The sequence below is a fragment of the Sinocyclocheilus anshuiensis genome, unplaced genomic scaffold (genome assembly GCF_001515605.1).
Source record: "Sinocyclocheilus anshuiensis isolate Anshui unplaced genomic scaffold, SAMN03320099.WGS_v1.1 scaffold1705, whole genome shotgun sequence".
In the NCBI taxonomy this organism is placed as follows: domain Eukaryota; kingdom Metazoa; phylum Chordata; class Actinopteri; order Cypriniformes; family Cyprinidae; genus Sinocyclocheilus; species Sinocyclocheilus anshuiensis.
The window spans coordinates 77,721-94,834 of record NW_015540987.1 but is presented as its reverse complement, the minus strand read 5'-3'; the positions used below and the strand labels follow the sequence as shown (position 1 = coordinate 94,834).

At 40.9% G+C, this 17,114-nt stretch overlaps 3 protein-coding genes across 3 annotated transcripts in view; 1 reads left to right on the top strand and 2 right to left on the bottom strand.

The window, feature by feature from the left end:
• slc30a4 (solute carrier family 30 member 4) overlaps window positions 1-3,063 on the bottom strand; it is a 5,894-nt gene extending 2,831 nt beyond the window's left edge. Inside the window, exons 1-4 of the mRNA XM_016488369.1 lie at window positions 2,921-3,063; window positions 2,302-2,738; window positions 355-501; window positions 126-279 (exon numbers count right to left, since the gene is read on the bottom strand). Of these exons, the coding sequence (XP_016343855.1) occupies window positions 126-279; window positions 355-501; window positions 2,302-2,692 (692 nt within the window). The 5' untranslated portion in view covers window positions 2,693-2,738; window positions 2,921-3,063. The remainder of the gene's footprint in view (window positions 1-125; window positions 280-354; window positions 502-2,301; window positions 2,739-2,920) is intronic.
• A 752-nt stretch (window positions 3,064-3,815) lies between these two features.
• On the top strand, window positions 3,816-5,706 carry bloc1s6 (biogenesis of lysosomal organelles complex-1, subunit 6, pallidin). The gene is made up of 5 exons (XM_016488370.1): window positions 3,816-4,039; window positions 4,295-4,418; window positions 4,673-4,760; window positions 4,824-4,910; window positions 5,451-5,706. Exons 1-5 carry the CDS (start codon window positions 4,003-4,005, stop codon window positions 5,583-5,585), a joined length of 471 nt encoding a protein of 156 aa, XP_016343856.1. The 5' UTR covers window positions 3,816-4,002; the 3' UTR covers window positions 5,586-5,706.
• A 6,906-nt stretch (window positions 5,707-12,612) lies between these two features.
• Window positions 12,613-16,548, bottom strand: mibp2 (muscle-specific beta 1 integrin binding protein 2). Its single transcript, XM_016488368.1, has 8 exons — window positions 16,303-16,548; window positions 14,654-14,744; window positions 14,489-14,537; window positions 14,209-14,389; window positions 13,677-13,748; window positions 13,502-13,608; window positions 12,921-13,015; window positions 12,613-12,841 (listed from the first exon to the last, which is right to left on the bottom strand). The coding sequence occupies exons 1-7, from the start codon at window positions 16,326-16,328 to the stop codon at window positions 12,927-12,929; spliced, it is 615 nt and encodes a 204-aa protein (XP_016343854.1). The 5' UTR covers window positions 16,329-16,548; the 3' UTR covers window positions 12,613-12,841; window positions 12,921-12,926.
• Between the last annotated feature and the right edge of the window lie 566 nt (window positions 16,549-17,114).

The window sequence follows — 17,114 nt, the reverse complement described above, 5'->3', positions numbered from 1 at the left end:
GTGTGTGTGTGTGAGTGTGTGTGTGTGAGTGTGTGTGTGTGAGTGTGTGTGTCTGTGTATCTGTGCGTGAGTGTGTGTGTGCGTGTGTGAGTGTGTATCTGTGTGTGTGTGTGTGTGGGACTCACAGCAGGTTGACGGCGACGCCCACCGCGGCTGTGATCAGCATCACGTCTCCGTCGATGTTGAAGTCCTGATGGACGGTTCTCTGCACAGCCTCGTTCAGCAGCACACCGGTCAGAATATAGATCAGCAGCACGCTGATTCCTGCGGACAGAACCTCTGAACACACACAGAGACACCGGTGAGACGTCACACACGCCACAGAGACGCAGCGAGACGAGACGAGACGCTTACCGAGCCGGTGGAGGCCGAAGGTGAATCTGTAGGAGGGAGGTTTGGCTGAGAGCCAGAGCGCCAGCAGCGACACCATGATCCCGATGAGGTCCGTCAGCATGTGCAGCGCATCCGTCATGATGGCCAGACTGTTGGCCACGTATCCACCTGAAAGACAGAGAGCTTTCAGCTGTAACTAGTTACAGCAATAATATTCCTTTGTGCAGTAACTAGTAGTGTAACTAATTACTAATAAGATTTCAGTAATAATATTACAGTTACCATCCATAAAACAGCTTTTACTTAGTTACTTCTGATGCCTTAACGCCTACTGACTTCAAGTCCAACAATCTAATAATTCCTAGATTTATTTTCATAATTTTCACGACTCATGACCACATGAAGTCACCAGAGCAGCAGGGAGGCTTGGAAAAGCTTACATTCAGCGGATGGAAATATTGCCATTACGTTGATTTTGTAAGAAGAAAAGATGATCTGAACACTGCTGTGCAAGTTGTGGCATTACTTTACTCTGGCGTTACACGGCTTACCCTCATCCCTTTGATCCCGATATAAATTGTATCACTATATTTAAAAATCTTTTTAGAAAACGAAACATTTTCTTACAAATGTATGTTATTTCTTTTGATAAAATAAATCTTGAAATATAATCGTATATGGGTAACAGAGATATTATAGCTACAATTAGCTTCAAGCTACACATGACAATTAATGAGGTTAATATAACACTTAAGTCACCACTGAGTGTTTGTAATCACTTCTGACTGCGATGAGGCAGAAATATATTGTTAGTAACATTTGAGAAGATTTTTTTGGGTAAGATACACAACTTCTGTGGGGCGTGAAGGAAAAGTAATATAACTAGTAGTGTAACTAATTACTTTTGCCAGAACGTAATAAGTAATAATATTACTTTTGAAAGGAGTAACTAGTAAAGAGTAATAAATTTAATTTTTTGAGTAACGAGCCCAACACTGGAGAGCACTAGCTGTTTCCATCCGAATTTATCAATTAAATTTATGCGCAAAATTGGAATAAATTGCGAATAAAGCACCGTTTCCATCCAGTGAGTTGAAGATAACAAAATTGTCGCTTCCTGATTAACTTGCGCTAAGAAAAATTTAATTTGCTGCAGTAAAAGTGTTTCCATCACGGTTTATTCGCATGCTTTCTATCCTACTTAGTTGAGCGCATACGTCTTTAATGTGTATTTTTAGATTTTATTCGCATCTTGGTGATTCCATCTAGCAATTTTTATGCGATATCCCAAAATGCGCATAAAAATAGGAGGATGGAAACATAGCTCTAGCTACGTTTCCATAACAGATTTGTGCAAAACTTTAGCGATATTTTATAACCGTCAATAAAAAAGTATTGCGAAATGACGGTATTTAACCGATAACCGATGTTATGTGACTAAAATGTAATTTTCTGTGGGATTCTGCCTGGCCACTTGTGAGGTGTTTCTTGGAGGTTATAGCACATTGAAGAATGATCACATGACTTTTTACGTACATCATGTGACCTGTAAATGCGAAAAACCGTTTCCATTGCGGTTTTGCGAAATATTCCTTTTTCGAATTGCCCGCAAAACCACCTCATGCGAGCGTAAAAACTTTTTTGCGATATATGGGTGTTTTTGCGAAATTGACGCGTTTAGGCGTATTTTCAATTCTAGCGTTAGCGTACAAAAACTAAGTATACTTGGGGCTTTAAAAGTACTTTTTCCTCTCGCTATAAGTCATGGTGACGGATTTCTGTGGGATTTTGACGGACTTTGGCTAGTGCTGCTGCAAAACCACCTCATGCGAGCGTAAAAACTTATTTTGCGATATATGGGTGTTTTTGCGAAATTGACGCGTTTCCATTAGTTGTATTTTCAATTTGCGAAATTTGCAGGGTTATGGAAACTAGTGACAACAGACCGACGGATGCGCCGGCGCTCACCGATCAGCTCGCCCACCATGAACAGGAAGTAGAGCAGCGCAGCGACGCCCAGCTTCCTCATCACCCTCCTGCGCTTGTCGAGCTCTCTGTTCCTGCGGCATCCGTCGCAGGGGTCCAGTGTGGCCCCAGGGCTCCCCAGACTGGACGAGGAGCCCAGCAGAGAGTCGTCGTCGTCCACCAGCAGTGTGCTGACCGCTGCGCCGTTGCGTGAAGCCACAGGAATCTCGTCCGCTTCTCCAGACACCACCACCTTCAGCTGGCTGAACCTGGGCGGCTCGTCGTCCTCCAGATCGTCGGAGAAGTCGAAGGCCGCCGCGTCGCTCAGGTGCCAGCTGTCCGGCTGCCTGCGGAACGCCGACCTCACGCGACCCATCAGCCCCGAGCCAGACATCTGCGAGGAGCTCTAGTGACCCTACAGCATCAACACTCCAGGTTACCTGAAACACAGCGCACACACCTGGCTGGGTCACGTGACACAGCTCCACGCGACTGATGGTCGCTAGTCGCGCTGATGCGGATCTGGACGCGTTGTCAGTCGCGCTAGCGGTCAGTCCGTTCCGTTCACACTGAAAACTCAACGAAAACACGCACTCCGGTTTATGAATAAACGAGCACCAACCTTCCGAAACTCTGCCGTTCGCTGGTTCCGTCCATCGCGGTGTGTGTTCAGGCGGATCTCGGAGTGTGTGTGTGTGAGTGTGAGGGAGAGAGAGAGTGTTTAACGGTAGCGTGTCCACTCTGCGCTCTTCCCAAATCTGCTGCACTTCCGCCTGACGCACCTCAGAACGTCACGGTCATGTACACAATTAACATATAACTATAGTTTATAAATATAAAAATTCATAATAATAAAAAAGATAATAACTATTATTTATATTATATTATCGGCCTTTTTGCATTTTATTCTTCATTTTTTTATTATGGATCTTGCGGTTGTGTTTGTGTTTATGTGTGCTGGAAAGCAAGGTTATTATAGTTCATTCAAAGTAAAATTCTAAAAAATGCGTTTTATTAATTGAAATGGTATAAATGTTAACCGAAAACGTAAAATATAAAAAAACTGAAACTTATTTCATTTCAGTTAGTTTTCAAAGCAAAATTACGCATTCTAATTTAGTTTAACTAGCTGTATTAAAAATGTCTCTCTCTCTCTCTCTCTATATATACATACATATATAGACATATTAATGTCAAAAACGCACAACAAAATTGCTAACACTAAAATTAACCTGAAAGCAGAAAATATAAAAATAAAATCTAATTTAAAATATTAACAAAAACTTGAATAGTATCTCAGTGATTCTAAAATAACACTGCTGGAAGCTTCGTTTAACAAGAAAAAAATCGTTGTGTGTGCAAGAAAACTTAACAGTAAAGTTTTATATTATATTGTATTATATTACATGATATAATGTTTATTATATTATATTAGGTGTGCCGTGTGTACAGTCGTTTGTCCAATCGGATGCGTCGCTCGGCGGCACGTGACCTGCGGCGGAAGCGCTCTCAGAGTGGCAGTGCGTCGCGCTCGTGCAGTATGCGGGGTCACATGAGCGCTGGTCACGTGATGTTTGTGTGCCGCTGCTCCTGGAAACAGTTTCACATCGATCCGGATCCGGATCAGGCGCTAGTAAAGCGAGGCTCGTGTGCACAGAACACTACAGAACCTGAAAGCGTTTGTGTGTCAGGAGGAAGAGGAGGATGGACAGACAGGAGGAGGAAGATGAGGAGGAGACAGGTGATCAGGAGCTGCACTTCTGGCTCTTTATGATATTATTTGACCCAATATCACTTTGATGAATGCCAGTTTACTAATAAAAACAGGCCTTTATGGTTTTGTTGACAGAAGCAAGCCTGTAATTACAAGACGAATAGTTTCTGAGCTTTACTAATCATTTACCCTATTTGATGTATTTTATATACAACTGTATCTTTATTCTGTCATTTTATATATATATGGGCTTATTATATTTGTGTGTGTGTGTGTTTGCAGTGTGCCGTGTGTTGGAGGACATGGTGTGTGTGGATGACCAGACGGTCGAGCGTCTAACAGACGGGTTTCTCTCTCATTATCTGCCGGAGCTGTGCTCCTCCAAGCGAGTGCTGCAGGAGCTGAAGTATGTCTGGCACATCACACTGCATCCCATAATGCAATGTGCTCGACTCCACCTTACATTTCCTGTGTGACAGGAAGTCTGTGATTTTTGACATTAATGTTTTGGGTCACATTGGGTTTGGTTCATGAAACACGAGCAGAGAGAAGTTCTGTATTCAGTAGAGGAGCCTTATTATCTGATCAGACTGAAAAAAAGAGTTTCGCAATAGAAACTGGGTTCAGAATACTGTAATGATCTCTTATTTTCTCTTCCAGACAAAACCAGGTGATTCTGCTGGAGACGCTGGATCAGGAAGTGGCGAAGGTCCGCGAGTGCAACGCCACGATTGATCTGAACGCGCTGGTGAGTTTCAGTCGTGTGTTTGATGGTAAGAGCCTCGTCAGACTCACAGCCCATGTGTTTCAGTTCACAGAGGCCAAAGTTTATCACAGCAAACTGGTGAACATCCGCAGAGAAATGATCGTTCTGCACGACAAGACCACCAGACTGAAGGTTTGAGCTTCACACCAGATCCACAGCTTCACGATCCACACTGATCATATATGATCCTGAGATAGTGAGTAATCCACACCTCCAGTCCATCAGTTAACATCTGGAGAAGACAAAAGCTGAAACACATCCAGCATTAAGACGTTTTTAACTCAAATACATTGAGTCCATAATCCATAATAACACTTCCTCCAGTGAAAAAGTGTTCTGGTGTGAATCAGGAGAGAAATCTGTACAGATCAAGCAGCGTTTAAACAGCTCTAAACACATATGTGGCTGGATTTTGATGTGAGAGACAACAGGAGATGCACTTTTTCACTGGAGGAAGTGTTATTATGGATTATGGACTCTATGTATTTTAGTTAAAAACGTCTTGATGTTGGATTTGTTTCAGCTTTTGTCTTCTCCAGATGTTAACTGATGGACTGGAGTGCTGTGGATTACTTGTGGATTATTGTGATGTTTTTATCAGCTGTTTGGACTCTCATTCTGACGGCACCCATTCACTGCAGAGATGGTGAGTGTATGTTGGTGTTTGTGTAGAAGCGAGCGCTGAAGCTGCAGCAGCACAAGCAGAAGGAGGATCTGGAGCGCGAGCAGCAGAGAGAGAGAGAGCTGGAGCGAGAGAGACGTCTCGTCGCCAAACCCGCCAAACGCAGCGACGCCGAGTCGCACTGAGCGCGCTCAGACACCACTGCCCTGAGACTCCACCCCTCATAGACACAGCTCAGCCCACTGAGACTCCACCCCCTCATAGACACAGCTCCGCCCACTGCCAGAGACTCCACCCCCTCATAGACATGGCTCCGCCCACGGCCACAATACTCCACCTCTCAGACACACGGCCCCGCCCACTGTCCCAAGACTCCGCCCCTCATACACACTGCCCCGCCCACTGCCCCAAGACTCCGCCCCTCAGAGACACTGCTCCGCCCCTGACGTCTGTGAAACACTCAGAGACACTCTGCTGATTTCAGGATTAAACCTGATGTGTGTTTCTCATGTTTGACTCTCAAAGCTCTGATGACTCTTCATCATCATCATCATCACATGCATTTCTGTCCAGATTAATAATAATAATAATAATAATACATTAGTAAAACTCTAATGAAGGTGTTTGTGTCCTCATATTCTCTACATGTGAAAGAAAATCCGCTAAAACTCTTAATGACTTCCACTAAACTTTATTACATTTTTGTGTATATTACTTTATATGAAGCTCTTTTAATATAAACAAATGTGATAAAACAGTAACACTTTACAGTAAATATTCATTTGTTAATATTAGTTCATATTAATTTGCATTAAACAATACTCCATCAGCATTTATTAATCTTAGTGAATGTTAGTTTCAACATACCATTAAAATGAAGTTATATTTGAAGACTTTATTTGCAAAAACATCACTTTTTTTTTATTATTTTTTTAACACTTTTTTTTTATTTATTATTATTAACTCGTTTTTTTTTTTCATTTTCAAAAATCATTTTTTATTATATTATCATGTTTTTATTGTGTTTGTTAGCTAGTATTTACCTAATCAAAATAACCCAACTGCAGTTTGATTGAGATTAATTAAAATGCACAATAAAAAAAACATGATTTTTAAAATTGTTAAAAACGGAGTTACCTGTTTTTGCAAATGAACTCTTCATTTATTAACTTTAGTTAATGCACTCTGAACTAACATTAACCTCAACAAATGCATTTTATTAGCTAACATTAACAAAAGATTAATAAATACTGTAAATAATGCATTGCTTTTTGTTAGTTCATGTTAATGAGTCCTCCTTATTGTAAAGTGTTAGTGATAAAACATTAATATTGAAAGCTTATGAACTTAATCAGCATCATAATATTTATTAATGGGATTTATTTTGAGTGCTTTTTTATATTAGGACAAAAACTACAACATCATACAAAAATAATAAAGGCAGAGTACATAATGCATTAATCCAAAACTTTACAGTCATGAAAAATATAGCAAGTATTTTATTATTTTGTACAAGAAAAATGTAATCATTCACAGGGCAATGCTTCAGTTTGAGCTCTGACCTCTAGGGGGCAGCAGAGCATCATGGGATTGACCCTGTGTGTCACGGCTGTGTCATGTGGCAGGTACCGCGGTATAACTGTTTTGTTAAGCGCAGGCGTGTGTTCATGCACAGACACAGACAGACAGGCCTGGTTTCCGGGCGTCTGGATTTAGCAGTTTGGGCCTGAAGGAGAAAAACAAGCCCACAGACGCTGAGCACATGTGGAGGAGGTCTGTCTGCTCTCATAGCTGCGGTCAGCAGGTCAGGCTGGCGAGACGCTGTGGTTCTGCTCTGTAATTGCTCTGGAACTGGGTGGAACAACAGGAGTTTGTGTATTACACCAAACCCAAATATAGACTGCTCAACCAAAGAAACATCTGCTGCCTGAAAGAAAGCCTTCAAACACAGCAAAGCGCTACTGAACTACAACCAAAACATCACGGTCACTACAGCAACGACCTCTGACCTCTACAAGACCAGGCTGACCTATGACCTCGTTTCTCTCTACTGTCCTCGTGCATTACATTCGTGCATATTTGCGTTGCACTGATGCCGCCTCGTATGCCGCGATTGGTTGATTGTGTGCGATGCCTACACGCTATTGGTCAAACTACTTTCAGTCATTACATCAGGAAAACAAAGCCAAAACCTGGACATTTAGGCGTTTTAGTCATGGCTGTGTGCATTTGGCAGATGTTTCTAAGCAATGCAACTTGCATTGAAGGCAAACATCTGATCAGCTCATGCATAACCTGGGAATCGAACCCATGACCTAGTGTTTGAACGCTATAATGTTACAGAATAAAGCAATAAGCCTCGAGAAGCCGTGGTTTACAGTGAATTTATAACAGCTAAGGGGCGTTGTTAGGTACGACGCGAACTTCACGGGGATTATTGCTTTTATAAAACGGTTATTCCATACACGTAGTAAGGTTCACAAAATAAAACGGAGCAAATAAAGTGTAATGATATTAATAAAAACAGTATTCTTCCACCAAACAATGTAGCTCCTCAGAAACAGTTGTGGTTGCTACAAAGTGGTTGCCGAGCAACAGACAAACGTAAACAAAGGAGTATGTTACTTTGTAGAGTCATTTACAACAGCTTCGAACGCGGCTCAGCCAATCAGAATCAAGCACCGGAACTATCCGCTTTATAAAGATTATTATATTCATGCATCATGATATTTACTTGGTATTCCAAGGCAGGATTATTATAGTTAACTAAAACTAAAACCAAAAAAATAAATCATTACTTTAAATAAATTGAACATTAAATTTAAAAAAAAATGTTGAACGAAGTAAATAAAAAAAATAAAATTAAAATTAATTTACCTAATAAAAATTTTGTTTACCTTGACTACAGCTAAAATAACTAAAACTGAAATAAAAATTTATTCAAATTATTCAAATTATTAAAAAAAAAACTAACAAAAATGACAAAAACACATAACAAATTTACTAAAACTTTAAAATTACAATGATTCTAAATGCTAATAAGACAATAATAGTATCTAAATGTGACTAAAATAACACTTTTCCAAGGTACTTCAAAGAACACCAGGGTTTTACCGTAACGCAGAGTACTGTGTTGTGTTTGTGTTTGTGTCTGTGTCTGTGTCTGTGTCTGTCTGTGTCTGTGTCTGTGTCGTGTCCGTGTCCGTGTCCGTGTCCGTCTCTGTCTCTGTGTCTGTGTCTGTGTCTGTGTCTGAGTCTGAGTCTGTGTCTGTGTCCGTCTCTGTGTTGTGTCTGTGTCTCTGTGTCTGAGTCTGTGTCTGTGTCTGTCTGTCTCTGTGTTGTGTCTGTGTCTCTGTGTCTGTGTCTGTCTCTGTGTCTGTGTCTGAGTCTGTGTCTGTGTCTGTCTCTGTGTTGTGTCTGTGTCTCTGTGTCTGTCTCTGTGTCTGTGTCTCTGTGTCTGTGTCTGAGTCTGTGTCTGTCTCTGTGTCTCTGTGTCTGTGTCCGTCTCTGTGTCTGTCTCTGTGTCTGTGTCTGTGTCTGAGTCTGTGTCTGTGTCTCTGTGTCTGTGTCTGTCTCTGTGTCTGAGTCTGTGTCTGTCTCTGTGTTGTGTCTCTGTGTCTGTGTCTGTCTCTGTGTCTGTGTCGTGTCTGTGTCTGTCTCTGTGTCTGTCTCTGTGTCTGTCTCTGTGTTGTGTCTGTGTTGTGTCTGTGTCTGTGTTGTGTCTGAGTCTGTGTTGTGTCTGAGTCTGTGTTGTGTCTGAGTCTGTGTTGTGTTTGTGTCTGTGGGCCGGGATTCTGGTCACCTCATCTCGTCTGTCTCTGCCTTCATTTATCATGAGGCCAGAGGAAACCAATGCATATGTGCTGCACTGAAAAAAGCAGCGGTTTCACTGTAAAGTAAATGTAGAAATGTGGGTTTGCAGCAGAAACATTACGGCAGCATTTGATTAAACCAGAAAGCCAAAGCGTGCTAGTAACAGCTGAAGAGAATGAGACAGGTTTCTGCAGACAGATGGCTGCATTTATTGTCTTGTTTGTGCCCTTAACCCTGAACCACAGCCACACCTCTGTTTATTCGTCAGACCGTCTCTTCCAGCCGGAAAGGGAATGTTAAGTCAGTGTGAATGAAATATGATCAAATCTTCAGAGTATAGAATAAAACTGTAAAGTTTGGTGTTGAAGACATGGATTGGAACTTTAAATGCAAAATATTTAAAGTGTACCTGAAGAATACTTGCAATAGTTTTACTTTAGCACAATCAAATATACACAAATATACTAAGTATCTCTTGAATTCCGCACAATTAAAGTGCATTAAGCACAAAATCAGTTGTTCCAATTTAGCAGACTTTAAGTAAACCAGTTTAGTGTACTAAAAGTACAATCGCAGGACATTAAGTACATAAATATAAAAATTTATTTATAGTATACTTAGCATGAAATAAATGTATTTCAAATACATTTAAGTATATGTATGTTTCACTAGGGTTGCCATTTAACAATATAATTTAAAGCCATCATTTTCAATATTTATTATAGGCATTTATCCACTTTAGCTCATAATTAAGTTTAATTTATGCATTAATTTTCCTGACAAATTAGCACTAAAAGTGCTTACATATAATGCATAATAAAAGTAGTTTTAATGCATTAAATATGCCCTGTAATGCACCTTATAATGCATTGTATGACCTTATGAATATTTGTAGCAACCGTTATAATGCGTAGCTATTCAATACCTTTAGAAAGCACAATGCATTAAAACATGCCAAACAAGCCTTCAAATATTAACTTTGGTTATGAAAAGATATAATGCATTATACATAAAGGCTATAAGTAAAGTAAAAAAAGTGATTTGTTAGACACTTGATGTAATGAATCACGTCTGCAGCGAACACAAATAAAGCGTTAGGTGAATGTGGTCAGTGGGTTTGGGGTCAGAACAGAGTTGTTTTCGCTCTATTTTGGGTTTATGAACAGTACATTCTTCAGACACACTCATCTCAGTGGCTTCATGATGACCGTTCAAGCGCTCACTGACCGAATCACAAACACAACTCGAACCTACATTTCTAAAACACTGAGTTCAGCCAAAGAATCCATTTCAGACGCTATGAAAACGAGGCTAGCGATTGTGTAACATCCGAGATGTAGGCGACTTTTGTTCTTCAGTAGAACAGTGAAGAAGATTTCCAGCTGAATCTGTGAATCTTGGTGACTCGTTAAACACAAGTCAATGGCTACCGTCACTTTGAGAGTCAAAAACTCACATCAGGCAACACACAATTAACACCCGTGTCTCCTGACGATATACTGAGGTCTTATGAAGCGAAACGATCAGTCTGTGCAAGAAACTGAACATCATTTACAGCATTATTACTGTAATCCAGAGCCTCAGGCTAATGGTGAAATTGATTATTTTCTGTGAACTGATTCTTTTGGACAGTTTGATTCAGTGAACTGGTTCTGTTCACTAGTTTGTTTACATAATCAGGCAATGATGTAACGTTTACGTGATTCTATTATTAAAACACCAACTAATGTTGTGAAAAGTGGATGTTTTACATGTCTAAAGCGAATAAACTTGTCTTCATTAACTCCATGAGAAACCATAAAAACCTTCATTTGTTCACTCGTGCTCATATCAGCGGCTCATCGCTCTGAGTCGAACTGATTCCTCAGTTCAGTGACTCTTGGAGGAACTGGAGCTGAATCAGTTCATTCATCACAGGATCATATTTCGGCTCATTTCCAGTCACAGTGACTGTCAGACATCTGAAAGTGAGTTTAATCGAGTGACTGTAGATCTGAGCTGCTCGAGCTGTGATCTGATTCAGACGCTTCAGTCCGATTCAAAAGAATGATTCGTTTGCGAACCGGACATCACTCCGGACTGTTTGCCTGAGGCTCTGGATTACAGTAATAATGCTGTAAATGATGTTCAGTTTCTTGCACAGACTGATCATTTCGCTTCATAAGACCTCAGTATATCGTCAGGAGACACGGAGATTCATTGTGTGTTGCCTGATGTGAGTTTTTGACTCTCAAAGTGACGGTAGCCATTGACTTGTTTTATGAATCCACGGTTTCAGCTGAAAATCGTCTTTACTGTTCTACTGAAGAACAAAAGTCACCTACATCTCGACCCGAGGGTGAGTAAATTCCCAGCAAATGTTAGTTTTTGTGTGAACTACCCCTTTAAGATCACAGGCCTGAAGCTGCTGTGTGAAGATCATCTTCCTAAAGGCCAGTCCGGTGCGGTGAGATGTTCTCCTGAGGTTAATCAGCTCCTCGCACCGTTACACAAGACGTCTGAGGCGTGAGATGACAGCAGCTGCACTGACGCAGGACAGTATTTAGTGGCGAGCGTCTGACAGGATGTGTTTAAGAAAAGAAATATGACGGAAACCATAATGACAGGTCTGCTCTCGCTGCCCCACATAAACACAGACAGGACCGTCTCCCGAAACACAGTAAACTGAGAATGTGATCCATGACTCACTGTGTATGAAATATGTGTAGATAAGGGTCAATTTTGTGAAACTGAGATGTATGCATCATCTGAAAGCTGAATAAATAATCTTTCCATTGATGTATGGTTTGTTAGGATAGGACAATATTTGAAAATCTGGAATCTGAGGGTGCAAAAAAATCTAAATATTGAGAAAATCATTTTACAGTTGTCCAAATTAAGCTCTTAGCAATGCATATTACTAATCAACAATTAAGTTTTGATATATTTACGGTAGGACATTTACAAAATATCTTCATGGAACATGATCTTTACTTAATATCCTAATGATTTTTGGCATAAAAGAAAAATGTATAATTTTGACCCATACAATGTATTGTTGGCTATTGCTACAAATATACCCCAGCGACTTAACACTGCTTTTGTGCTGCAGGGTCACAGATGTACTGGTATATGCCTGAGTGTTTGATGAGGGGTGGAAATAATTTGCTTTGGCATACAGTCCAGAAATAATTGGTAGACTGAACTGCTTATATGACTTGCGTGGTTGATTTTGATTCTTTCATGATGCATCTGGTCAACGTTTGCATTTATTATACAACGAAGAGCAGATGAACATCTCCACTGAAGAAGCAGAGATTTGGAATGACTTTAATTTTAGAATGAATGAACCCTTTAATCATCAGTCTTCCTCTATTCCCATCAATCACGCTCAGGGAAACAACAACAACAACAAACGTGTCGCAGGAGTTTCATTTTATTTGCTTGTGCTTGTAGCTGCAACCATGCTCAGAACATTCTCCATCATCCTGATGTTGATACAGACGCAGCCTTATAACAGCTGGAGAAGCAATAAATACAGAGGATATAAAAGGTGACATAAAAGCAACAGCTATGCAGACGCTGTCGGGGCCGGAGCAAACGCAGGAGGCGATGCGAAGCTGCTTCCTCCAGAAGCCGATCAACAGATCTGCAACACAGACAGCAGACGATCAGGAACACGACTGAGAATGAACGACACACCGGACATCAGAAGGCCGAGTGCACACCTTTGTTCAGGGCAGATTGTTCTGGATGCGGTTCAGAATGTTTCCGTACACAATGTTGTACAGCTGTTCCTTGGACATGGCTCCATCTAGTTGCACTGCAACACAAACACAAGCAGAGTCTCAGTGCCGCTCTATTAGTATGGTTGAATTACTAAAATGGAATGAAATAAATAAACGATATCGGTGTTATTTCACATATTTAATTAGTGCAGGTTTGCGTCATATCCGGAGTTTGCATTTGACTGTTTTTATTGATTTTGAGGAATGCTGAAGCTGTTTTTGTGCAGCGAGATGCGTAAACATGTTGATATTTAGTCTAGAACTACAGTAAGATCATGTTCACACACAACGCTCTGCACTTACTCCTGATTTCTGTCACCATGGCAACACCAGAGCTGTCAGTCAATACATGGAAACAAAGTAACTGGCGTTAATTATTTGAAAAAGTAACTATATTTTCTTGTAAATCAAAAACTAACGCCTAGCTTTACTAGTCACTTGAAAAAAGTAATCTGATTACATAACATGCGTTACTGGTAATGCGAACTTTGCACAGACTTCCAACGAGATTCAACGCTTACCGACATCAACCCCGGAGTCTTCCATGATCTTAGTGTGTTTGACATACATGGGCCACACGTGTCCGTCGAACAGACCGGGTGGGTCCGGCACGGAATAGTTCCTTGAACTGAAACACAGATACAGTGAGATCAGGTGCATGCTGGACCTTCATCCGCTCCGCCAGACGTCACTCACCTCCTCCTCTTTTTGCACTCTTCGTATGGAATGGAAATGAAGTATCGTTGGTTGAACACATCGATCAACGGTCTGCGCAAAAGAAAACAGTGTTCAGTAAAAGCGTCAATCGAACACGCGTGTATTACGGTTGTGCTGATAGACGATAGTATTACGGCTTATTTGTTCCATTTTTCTGTGTTTTTACAGTGTTGCGCATTATAACCAATCACACACGATTCCGTTGAGTTTATGAACGCAATGGCCAATCAGAGGCGTTTAATATGTTTAAAAAATATGACCTCGCGTTGTGTCAATCACGTTTACACACTGCCTCCGAAACTTTCATTCGTCATAAAAAATCCAGGCCAGGTTCGATTTTCAGTGTTTTCGCATCTGTAGCAAACATTAAAAAATTGTGTGCAAGGACCTTAAGTGAATAATTAAATAAATCAGCATGATAATATCATGTATCGGCGATCGCACAGGCTAACGATAGGACAATATGATAATTGAGCATATAGCCCAACACTAGCGTGCATGCGTCGCTCACCCGTAGGTGTAGAGCAGAAACCCCTCCACGATCAGGATGTGAACACCTTCGTCCGGAGCGCGCGGAAGCATCTCCGAGTCCAGCGAGTTGTTGACACCGTGGGATCGTTCGAACTTGACGGGGTTGTGCTGCCAGGCGTGGATGGTGCTCATCATGGCGTCCATGTCCAGAGCGCTGATGACTGCGGAGGGAAACACGCACCAGTGAGCGCAAGGACACGGTGCGGATCGCCAGACATGCAAAAACACACGCACCAACCCCTGGATAAGAGCCCGCTTACCATCATACTGCTTAAAGCCATCTTCATCAACTTCAATCTCATCTTGGGGCTGAAACATACACCAATGAGACGCACTCCAGAACACTGACCCTCCCACCGCTACACTCTTAACCTCTGACCTCTGTGTGTGATCAATGCCAAGCTCTGCTTTCTGATTATACTGACCTTGAAGAAGTCATCCTGATGCACCACACAGCAGTTGGGCAGGTTCTTGATCAGTCGGTCCGTCAGTGTTGTTTTGCCACCGTTCGTGACCCTGTGGTGCGGAAACACACGTGTTACGGGTTTATTTTAAACGTGTATCATGTTATTTAGGTGCCAATGACATAAGACATAAGGTGCCACACCTTAAAGCAAAAGTACACCCAAAAATGATCAACATTTACTCACCAACACGTTGACGGTAGCCACTGACTTCCATAGTATGGGAGCAAATACTATGGAAGTCAATGGCTACCGTCAACTTCGTTCTTTAAATAACTTTGTTTGCGTTCAGTAATAGAAATAAACTTGTGCAGGTTTGGAAAGACTTGAGGGAGAGTCAATAGCTGGGTTTGCATCCAAAATTGTGAATTTATCTAATGCGCAAAATTTAAATTGTCGCATAAAACATTTGCGAATAAGCACCGTTTACATCCAACGAGTCAAAAAGAACAAAATCGTCACTTCCTGATAAACTAAATATCACTAAGAAAATTGGGAGAAGCCACTGTATATAATAATTTTTATATAGGATGAATTACTCGTGTCTCAGACGAAACAATAAATGTGGTCATTGCTTTCGGAGGCGGATGCTGCTGTTTGGGAACGCGGTCGAGTAAGACAGTTATACAGAAACTTTTTATTCTGACTTTGCTTAGCAGGGTGATGGGAACATAGCTATTAGCTGCGTTTCCATCCACCTATTTTTATGCGCATTTTGGAATATCGCATAAAAAAAAAAACCGCTAGATGGAAACGCCAAGATGCGCATAAATTCTACAAATGCGCGTAAAAAACCGTATGCGCACATTTGAGTAGGATAAACTTTTTATCCGCTAACAAAAAAAAATTTGCATAAACTACGATGGAAACAGTTACCGAATAAATTCCTCCATGCGCATCGAAAAAGTCATGTGACTTTGGCCTATCTATATCTCTATATATGTTGTTTTGGTCATTATGAAATTCCTGAGCAAAGTCTGTCGTCAAAGTATTTCTACGTTCCAAAACAGCAGCATCCGTCTCCGAAAGAATTGACAGCATATATTGTTTCGTCTGCTCGCTCTGAAGTGCAAGTAATTTATATCATATATGAAAATTATTATATTCAGTGGCTTCTCCTATATTCTTAGTGATATTTAGTGCCACAGTTTACCAGGAAGTGACGATTTTGTTCTCTTCCGACTCGTTGGATGGAAACGGTGCTTTATTCGAATACGTTTTATGTGATAGTAGTTATGCGCATAAGTTTAATTCGAATCTTTGGATGGAAACGTAGCTATTATTGACAATCTTAATTTTTGGGTGAACTGTACCTTTAAGGCACATTACACGCTCACAATGGAATAAACAAGTAGTAAATAAAGCAATAAACTTTCCACGATAACCGTGGCGTCCGCCAAAATTTCGGTTACTATTACATAATTGTAATTATTCTAAAAAAAACTTTAAAAAAAAGCCCGCTTCAAAAATCTGTTGAAACATTCCCGCCTAAACCCCCTCCCGCCGTTTAAACATCGCGCTAACCGTCACTCTGGCCGTTAGTTTGAAATACTGTTACTATGGAGATTTTCTTCTCCACGCGGCCTGCACGCGCTCGCTCGCTCACTCACCCTCCAATCCCGATGATGAACTTCATCCTCAAACCGAGTCAGACGCGCGTCAATGTGGGAAAAGTCGTTAATAACACCAACAATGGATCGATGACCGTACGAAGGAAAGCGTGAAAAGAGAAGGTTGAAGGAACCGTCAGCTGCTCGACTCCTCCATGACTCTGAACGAAAGCTGGACGCTGGCGCTGGCTCGCGATCTTCCACCAAAGAGAGCCTCGTGCGCTCGCTGCTGCTGAGACACTACCCGCTGCTGCGCGCTGATTGGCTATATAAACGCAGTGGGGCCAGCGGAGACCGCCCTCAGCCAATCAGAGCGCAGGACCCTCAGAAGCCCCGCCCCTGTGTGGGCCGGTCGAATGGTATTTTTGTATTGTGTGATTCATGATGTTCCTTTGCAGTGGAATTTTTTTACTATATATTACTAAAATTATTATCAATCTCTTGATTATACTTGTTAAGTTTCATATTCATCGTTGTAAATTCAGCAATCAATCAGAAACCTTCTTTCTGTGGTATTTAAGGAATTAGATAATTAGCACCATGAAGGAGAGTACAAACAAAAAAGCTGTAAAAACTGTGCTCTTATTTCATATATTTAAGTTATTGAGATTTAACATTGTTGCATTTACTTGTTTTATTTGTATTTATCTGGTGGTTTTATATGTACAAGAATAGTTCATGTTTATTTTTTTATATATTTTTGGCAGCTTTGTTATGTATTTGTTCAAGCATCAATAAATAAAAATGACTGATGAATCTCGTTTTTCTTTTTTCTAAATTTTTTATACTTAAGTTATTTATTGTTGATTTAT

What these genes read in the sequence shown, in the direction of transcription:
- bloc1s6 (XM_016488370.1), top strand. Translation starts at nt 4,003, where the DNA reads ATGGACAGACAGGAGGAGGAAGATGAGGAGGAGACAG. An exon ending in CGAGTGCTGCAGGAGCTGAA is followed by an intron (nt 4,419 to 4,672) that starts GTATGTCTGGCA and finishes TTTCTCTTCCAG; the next exon opens with ACAAAACCAGGTGATTCTGC. An exon ending in CGATTGATCTGAACGCGCTG is followed by an intron (nt 4,761 to 4,823) that starts GTGAGTTTCAGT and finishes CATGTGTTTCAG; the next exon opens with TTCACAGAGGCCAAAGTTTA.
- mibp2 (XM_016488368.1), bottom strand. Translation starts at nt 16,328, where the DNA reads ATGAAGTTCATCATCGGGATTGGAGG. An exon ending in ATCAGGATGACTTCTTCAAG is followed by an intron (nt 14,538 to 14,653) that starts GTCAGTATAATC and finishes TGTATGTTTCAG; the next exon opens with CCCCAAGATGAGATTGAAGT. An exon ending in GAGTGCAAAAAGAGGAGGAG is followed by an intron (nt 13,609 to 13,676) that starts GTGAGTGACGTC and finishes TCTGTGTTTCAG; the next exon opens with TTCAAGGAACTATTCCGTGC.